Raw genomic sequence first — 8,299 nt, 5'->3', positions numbered from 1 at the left:
TTTTGTGTCTATCATGACCTCTTCTTTAGTATTCTGCAATATTGTTCTCCAGTACAAATGTATTAGTGTGATGAAGATGGACAAAGTGACTAATGATCCTATGCATTCCTTTGACCTTTTGACAGACTCCACAAAATTGGAAACAGACTTGGGGTTTGAGGTGTCTCGTTGTGATATTCTGTGTGTTTTAATTAACATATGTATAAGTGCCATAATGGGGCAGTTTCCCTTACACAGATTAAGCCAAATCCTGGACTGAAAAGCACTTTAAATGAGATGCTACGCTTAATCTGGATCTGGGGAACTGCCCCAATATTTTAACTCTTATTAGGGATAACTGTTATTAAGTATTTTTTTGTCATAATGTGTATGCCTCTTTGGCATATGCGTGTGTGTGGGGTCAGCAAGCACTAAGTTAAATGAAAGTCATACTGTCTGGGAGTCAGCTGGTTTTAGGCTGCGCAAAGAACAGCAGACTAGTCACAAGTCCTGTTTTGAGGGGAGGGGTGTGTCTGAGTTCTTAGACTGTATGGAACAGACAAACACACATTCTCTTGCTCTCACACACACAGTTCTGTTCTCTTCATCTCCCATCAAAGCAGTTTCCCAACTGACTAATAAAAGCAGGGTTTCACAGAGACCGACCAACTTTTCTCACGCTTGAAACCCGTGTCTATCTAGAGCTATACTGCTCTTGCTGCGTTGAATGGCGTCCTGAGTCTCTCGCTCTGCCTACTACTGTGAGTGATACCACCATTGAGATTATGTGCTGCGATTGAATGAAAACTGGGACTAAGATTGTGAATGGTTGTATGGTGTCAGTAATGTGTAGTAGTGTGTGTAGTAGGATGTAGAAATCTGTTTGGTTGAGAAAGTGTGGGTTTTTAAGACGATGTGATTTGTATAGTGGTTGTGTGTGTGTGTGTGGTGGTGGTGGGGGGGGATTTATAGTGGAGTTTGCACATGATTGTGATTTGTGTATGTGTTAGGGACTGCTCTGACAGGATCCCTTCCTCCCCCTGTCCCAGGGGGTATGTGGTGGTTCCAGAGGGGGGTATGTGCCCTCCCTGCAGCCCTGGTCACCTGGTCCTTGGCCACCTTTGTCGTCAGCTATGTCACCGCTGTGCTGCTGGGCCACGTCGACCTACTAGTGCCCTACATCAGGTACTGGACCAGGGCCTGCCAAACTGTGTGTGTGTGTGTGTAGGGCGAATCCTAACTTCCACTTAGTCATGCATTGTCTGAAGTTGGGATTTGGTCCTATGAGAGGAAGATGAGATGCTTTTGGACAGTGAACCACAGTCGAGACAACTTCTGGTTTGTGCTATAAATAATTACAGGACGATTCCAATACCAAAAGGTTTGAAGAACACAAAAAAAACGTTTACCCAGTAACGGAAAGGTTGCTGGTTCGAATCCCCGAGCAGACCTAGGTGATAATTCTGACAATGTGCACTTGACCCTAATTTCTCCGGATAAGAGCCTCTGCTAGATGACTAAAATGTTGCCCTTTTGGTCCTGTGTATAACAGAGATGATTGTGGTGTGTTTCCTTACAGTGATGCCAGCGCCGTGGTTCCCGAACGCTGTGTCTTTGGGTTCATGCTGAGCATCTCTTCCTTTTTAGGTAAAACAAAATGGACACCATATCAGATATAATAGTTAAGTAGTCCCAAAATAAGAGGAATGCAAACTCCTTTCACTAGAATTTAGTGGCTGAAAATATTAAAGTGGGTGACAGTTTGCAGGACGACTACGTCTCCTCTGTGACCTAGTTCAACACGCCGCTCAAACACCGACTTGATTGTATTCCAGGTTCAACATTTCCAGGGAATTGTCATGGTTGGAGAAAGAGTGCCTTTGAATGTCAGCTAATGAAATGACTGCTACATACATCTAGTTTCATGGATGTTATTTGTGAAGCAAAAAGTATGTGTTGGCCCTGTCAGACCTAGCAGGGGATTGTGGACGAATTAGTGTGATCTATGTGGCTTCGTTGTTAAATCAGTCAAGTGGGGATTTTTGTCAGTGGTTCACACATGAAAGACCAAGTAAGAATCACTTAAATTCATATTCTGTTAACTCCTACCCAAATAATTTTGTTGAATCATCCGCTGGTCGTAATTGTGTTCAAAATTAAACTCCAGTTTAAAAAATGCTTGCCATTTCCTCATGAGCTGGCCAATCAGTGGACTACTTGCATACATTTGAGTCATGATTTATACGCCCACACCATTCCAACACAATCTTGTTTTGAACAAACTTAAAGATGACGATATTGTAATCGCTCCGCCATTTCGTGACAAAGCAAGCAAGTAGTGTATAAATCATTGTACCATCTAAAACGCGGTGAAATATATGTTCCATAACCAGCTGTCGGAAACTGGTGTACAAAGCCGGAAGTAAATTACGCAAAAACGAAACTTAAGAACGTGAAGCATAGAAATAGCACACAGAACAGATCTATTGCCTCTTAGACTTGCTTTCAATTAATGAGATCTATAACACATGCATTTGGTCAGGTCACCCAATAAGTTACTTGTTTCAGTATGATATGTAATTGGTAATATTTTATCAATCTGGAGACACTGGACAGTTACTTTAAAGCACACACTTCCCATTAATAATGTGTCCATCCCTCTACATGTGGTTGACCCTGCAGGTGTAGCCAATGTCTATGTGCGATACAAGCAGGTCCAGGCTCTGGCACTAGGGGGCGAGCTTAAACTGCATCGACTTAACTGTGCTGGCATGGTCCTGGGTATCATGAGCTCAGTGGGCATGTGCGTCGTCGCCAACTTCCAGGTACATACAGCGTTGCCTACCCCACTTTTCCATTAACTATCCTCTTATATAAATACCCAATTCCAAATCAACCCCTACCCCCTATAAGCAATAATTTTGCCATATTGCTTACACTTATCAAACCCTCTCAGATCGAGCATAGAGGGTAAGGACTGGGTCGATTTGGAATTGGAGGAAAGAGCCAGCTGTCAGTGTTGAGAAGGAACACACACACACACATTTCAGTGTTCTCAACTCTTCACTGTTCTCCGAATGATGATGGGCATATCACCTTTGCTCCCTCTTTCTCACCTCTTGAGTCAAAGACCCTGGATTTTCTTCCTTCTGGAAAGTGTGAAAGCTTGGGTCGGGTATGAAATCCATTACCACCTCTGCCCTTTTGCAGAAAACCACCATCATGTCAGTGCACCTGCTGGGGGCGGGGCTGACCTTTGGCTGCGGGGCGCTCTACATCCTGGTTCAGACGGGGGTGTCATACCACATGCAGCCTCGCTTCCACGGCCAAGACATCCTGTGGGCGCGCACCGCCGTGGGGCTGTGGACAATGGCCAGCGTCATCATCTGTATCCTTCACCATACTAATCTGACTCTGGAGCACACACAGAGCAGTGTACAAAGGAAAGTTGCAGACATTGACACATTAGAAGGGGATACAACAGTGGGGAACTGAATGGATTTTGGATGAAAACAACTGTGAGAAAGCATTGCATTTTGGGGATACTTGGACCACCTGTAGGACCAGTTTCCTGGGCTCAAATTAAGTCTACTCCTGGACTAAAAAGCATGCTCATTGGTTTGGGGAAACCGACTCAGTCCTTGTTTAAAATCTGATACTGTATTGAAGTGTTATGTCTGTCCCTCAATAATATGACTACATCTTCCACTGCTGCAGTTCTAGCCCTTGACCCTTTCGCCCTCTCTCAGCGTTTGTGTCGTCCGCCATTCTGTATGATGACCTACCAGGCGTGGACGTGGACAGAAAAATACGCTGGAGACCAGAAGAAACGGTGGGCAAACATCAGGGTCCTCTACACTGTGATCCTACTAAATATTATAAGATTGGAAATAGTGGCTACTAGTTTGTTCTATGTAGAGATTGTTGTCCAGCAGCACCCAAGTACAATGTGAAGTACGTACAAATACATGAGGCATGTAGGAATGCTACTTCCTACTAAAATACTAGAACATGGAGATCCTTTCCTTGTTAATATATTGTCTAATATGGCTCAGCAAGAGACCATAATATCCCATTGTCCATTAAATTTCCATAACAATGCTACTATATTGGTTGGTATTTTACTAATTGAACTTAAATCATAGTCGCTCATATTACCTTTATCAACTGTTTGAGTTTGTTTCTAATGGTTTCCTCTGGGGTCAATGGTGCCATATCTTGCAGGGTTACACAGCCCATCTGGTCAGTGCTGTGGCTGAGTGGTGTCTGGCCTTCTCCTTTATCTGCTTCTTCCTCACTTACATCCGAGATTTCCAGGTACGGTCTTCCTGCTCTCCCCAATGGCAAAGCAAAATAAACACTACCATTGCAAGACTTCATTCTCAGATCTGTTTTGTATAAAAAATTACATTTGTATGAGTAGAGCTGAATGTGATACATTTAATATGTTACAGCTCATTCTCAGTTGTTTCATCAGCTAAGGAAGATGGGTTGAATGGCCTCACACCATAGAAGTCTTTAGGTGTATTCATGTTCTTTGCTCCCCAGAAAATCCAGTTGCGGGTACAAGTTGTCATGCAGAGTAATCACCTGTACGACTATGCCCATTACGACGTGAGAGAGCATGCCCACCATGGAGAGCACTCGCCACTGCTGGCTGGGAGCATCTGACTACACTGCCCCTCTCTGTGTCCACACTGTAGTCCCACCCCAGGAAAAGCATCTCTGTGCCCCGAAATGACTTCCCTTCTTCATCTCTTGTTAAATGGAAGGGTTGAATAGGCTGGAACAATAATGCATTTGCCCACGTGATTTGGGGTGTGATTTAAGGAAAGGAGGCAAGAGGATGACATTGGAGACTCAGCACTTCATTGACTGAACAACTGTGTTGTGTTCAATACATCACACAATGGAAAATTTGTTTCCTTATTGGACCAGTCCAGGCAGTCCCTCCCTGCTTCAGTTTGGTGCCTAATGAACACAAGTAAAGATATTTAGTGGGACAAAATGTTAATTGAAAGTGTGATGCATCAGCTTTGATTTGACTTACGGTCCATGAGTTAGCTTTTTCTGTATCTGTATTGTACAGTTTGCTGGAAACATTTCTGGTATTTTACTTTTCTACAAATAAATCTGTTTTTAATGACTTGTCAAAATCTCCCACTCTGACCTATTTTGTGCATGTATGCACACACATGCTTATTTGGCAACTTCATTCTTGAACCTGACTGAAAAAAACAGGAAAGTTGGTGTAAAGATTCAGTCTTTATTCAAATTATTTTCTGCTTAATAATAGCAGGTTCAGATAGTGACAGATTTTTGAGCCCAACACTCATTCTAACAAGTGGTCTTGTCAACCGTCTATCATATACAGTAGCAACACATAAAATACCCACTGTTACCCCAACACATAAAACTATAAATACAAATGATTCACTTCCAATATTTACATCTCAAATCTATTTTATGATCACATCTACAGTAAATCCCTTCTATACACAATCAGCCTCGTTTACAGTGTATTCACAAGATACTATCTCTTCTTTGACTTCTCTCTTTTCTTCTTTTCCTGGTATTCAACAATCTTTTTGTGGAAAATCCCTGAAAAGATGAGGGGGTGATGATAAATGAGTAAATTAATGATAAGCGAACAAGAGGCAAGAACAACCCGGCCTCAGTATCTTAAACTTTAGATATGTTATATAGCTTTCATGTTATGCAAGTATGTATTAAAGCTCTCACCTTGCTGGGGGCTCGCTGGCTGCTGCTGCTCCAACTCTTGGATAAACAGGTCAAACATCTGGGTCTGGAGGAACTTCTTGACAAAGTGCCGCGTGGTCTTGGACTCGATGGCCTTGTAGAAGGCCCTGCTCTGAAACACCCCCGGCTGCCCGCTTCCTTTCCGCGTCACGTATGAGGCAAAATGGCCGACAGTCTTCACGAAGAAGGGCAGGAAAGCTTCCGAGACCACCGTGTTCAGCTCCTCCACAGCTGCGTGGGAGATGGTACACACACGTTTAACCACAGTCCAGGTGGTTTCAACCAAGGTGTGTTATTTGGCCGTGCTCGAGAGCCATAACGTCGACCTTGAGTGTGATCAACCAGTCTTATGATGACATGCTAATTTTCCTAAACCTCACATTACTTTGAAAGGATCGAAGAGAACATAAAACAAGATATATTCAAAGGTTACAGTTAATTCATCAGTATGGCCATCTGCACACCTGATATGGTGCTGTAGGTGAAAAAGAGCAATGCAATCTCTAGAATAAATAAATAGAATAACCCATGCAACAGCTCTTTTTCCTCTTGCAAAAACATCTGATGGAAAACCTATTTTCCAATTGTGAAATCAACTAAACTAAAATGCACAACATCTTATAAAGCTGTTTTCCCTTTCACATTTGTTCAGGCATTTGTTTCAAAGGCTGATATCAAAATATACTCACTGGCTTCTTCTTTCCTATTTCTTAGTGCCTGCAGTATTTCATCTTGGAGCTTAGGGGGCAGAATAGACTTCTCATCTCCGCTCTATAAAACAGTTACAATATTCAATGGTATGACAAAGCAAAACTCCCATTTCCTCTCATAGTATTAAGTGCAAAACAGTACAAATAATAAACTGAATTAATTCAAAAGAGCATACAAGGCATAAAATGTGACCTTTTTTTAAAAGCACATTTAGGCCATTGCTCCACTCTCGAGACTACACACTTACTCGAACTAGGAAAGTGTCCCCCTTATCCTCTGACAAGTCCACAACAAGCAGCTGTGTTGGGGAAAACAGAGCCTACAATCATTATTCCAACACCAATCCATCACTATTACTACCAAGACTCCCAAACTTCCCATCCAGTCATTCAGGGGCTCTTTCTCAATCTTTCCTTGATTCCTCGCCTCCTCCTCAAAATGCATTAGAGGTCTGAGGCTAGGGACCTTGGACCATCTCCTCCAATACATTGTGAAGGAGGCGAGGAATCAAGGAAATCAATTGAGATAGCGCCAAGGTCTGATCCAGGAACAACTCCTTTGCCCCTACCCCTTCCTGTGCTTTCAGTCAAATAGGATAGCAGACTTCTATCCAGTCTTTTCAGATATATACATGGGGTTTAGGTGTTGTTTCTGGACAGGGCCCATGTCATTAGTTCTACGTTTGACATTTAACTGGTAATGTGCTAACTTTGTTGTAGTCTCACTATTTATTTTAAAAGCCTGGGGGAGAAGAATTGTATTGTTTGTGTAGTGTGACAAGGTGAAAGGCATATTTTGTTATGATTGTTAAGTATGATTTTAACTGTTAGGAAATTAAATAAATCAAAAATAATCACAGGGCCATCCTTCCAAATGTTGTCTCGTTGATGCAACTATTAGAAGTCACTATTGGATTTTTGTGTTTTAATGTCTGGCAGTCAACACTCACATTTGTTTGGCTCTGAGAAGACATGCCATATCCCCTCAGTAGAGGCATTTCACTTTATTGATTTGTCCGTGCCTCTTTTCCTACCATCTAGGACAAAAGTTTTAGTAGCCTATGCAGTGTTATTGTCCCCCACGATGAAATCGGGGAGGGGACTGTGAATCTGTCTCCGTCCGTTTGTATCTTAGTCACACGCGATATCTCTAGACAGCACTGGGACGATTTTGACGAAACTTGGGTGAATGATGCCATAGAGATCCGGCATTAACAAAATGACACGGATCGGCCTAAAGCAGTGGCTATGGTAATGAACTGAAATGTGTTAGTCACATAACTCAATTGGCCTAGGGGGAGGGGCTGCATCATTCGTGGGGGACGACATGTTTACTGTTGCTTTGTGTTTTTTGTATCTTATGTTAGGCACCTTGTTACAAGTCAGTCAAATGTTCAGAAACCACCTCTGTTTGGAGTTTGACCAATGCAAAAATATGGGATTGGTTTGAGAAGTGGGAATTCATCATTAGAGTTAATCTAGATTCTACCATACTCCACCCCTTTTTTGTGTGTTTTCCTGCCAACAACTTCTCCAGGCTTTCGTAACGAACGTGAGCGAAGCTGGTGTGTCGATGCCAACATTTCTGTAACATTATCACAGGTGGGGATGACTCACGTCGCTCTGGTCCGTGACCTGTTCCAGGAGCCGCTTCTGCACTCCCAGCAGGTAGGGGGTGGGGGCCATGACCACGTCAATGAGGATCTCGGGGACGATGGAGATGAAGGTGTGCTGCCAGGTGAAGGGGTAGAGCAGGGCGACCACGGCGTGGATCACCTGGGACAGGGTGCTGAGGAGAGACAGAAGTTAGACTTATTCAGTGCATGTGTGTCTGTGGCAGGGGAACCAGT

General features: G+C 43.0%; 2 protein-coding genes across 6 annotated transcripts in view; one reads left to right on the top strand and one right to left on the bottom strand.

Annotated features, from left to right (window-relative positions):
* Positions 1 to 75: 75 nt before the first annotated feature.
* LOC135504486 (DNA damage-regulated autophagy modulator protein 2) lies at positions 76 to 5,170 on the top strand. 2 transcript variants are annotated; one of them, XM_064923123.1, is made up of 8 exons: positions 76 to 740; positions 1,029 to 1,164; positions 1,559 to 1,626; positions 2,662 to 2,804; positions 3,190 to 3,367; positions 3,729 to 3,811; positions 4,204 to 4,296; positions 4,528 to 5,170. In XM_064923123.1, the coding sequence occupies exons 2-8, from the start codon at positions 1,034 to 1,036 to the stop codon at positions 4,648 to 4,650; spliced, it is 819 nt and encodes a 272-aa protein (XP_064779195.1). In that variant the 5' UTR covers positions 76 to 740; positions 1,029 to 1,033; the 3' UTR covers positions 4,651 to 5,170. The 2 variants fall into 2 exon arrangements, with proteins under 2 accessions (XP_064779195.1, XP_064779196.1); XM_064923124.1 differs by lacking the exon at positions 76 to 740 and having other exon boundaries at positions 951 to 1,164.
* Positions 5,171 to 5,225: 55 nt separating this feature from the next.
* Positions 5,226 to 8,299, bottom strand: part of LOC135504482 (DENN domain-containing protein 2D-like) — a 47,063-nt gene continuing 43,989 nt past the window's right edge. For 3 of the 4 annotated variants that reach the window (XM_064923114.1, XM_064923115.1, XM_064923117.1), the window contains 5 exons: positions 8,067 to 8,238; positions 6,698 to 6,748; positions 6,429 to 6,510; positions 5,722 to 5,970; positions 5,226 to 5,580 (listed from right to left, as the gene is read on the bottom strand). In XM_064923114.1, coding sequence (XP_064779186.1) covers positions 5,513 to 5,580; positions 5,722 to 5,970; positions 6,429 to 6,510; positions 6,698 to 6,748; positions 8,067 to 8,238 — 622 coding nt within the window. In that variant the 3' untranslated portion in view covers positions 5,226 to 5,512. The other variant, XM_064923116.1, reaches the window with a different exon arrangement.

The sequence above is a fragment of the Oncorhynchus masou genome, chromosome 18, assembly GCF_036934945.1.
Source record: "Oncorhynchus masou masou isolate Uvic2021 chromosome 18, UVic_Omas_1.1, whole genome shotgun sequence".
Taxonomy (NCBI): Eukaryota; Metazoa; Chordata; class Actinopteri; order Salmoniformes; family Salmonidae; genus Oncorhynchus; species Oncorhynchus masou.
Note: the sequence above shows the minus strand (reverse complement) of the source record. Positions and strands in the feature narration are given on the sequence as shown.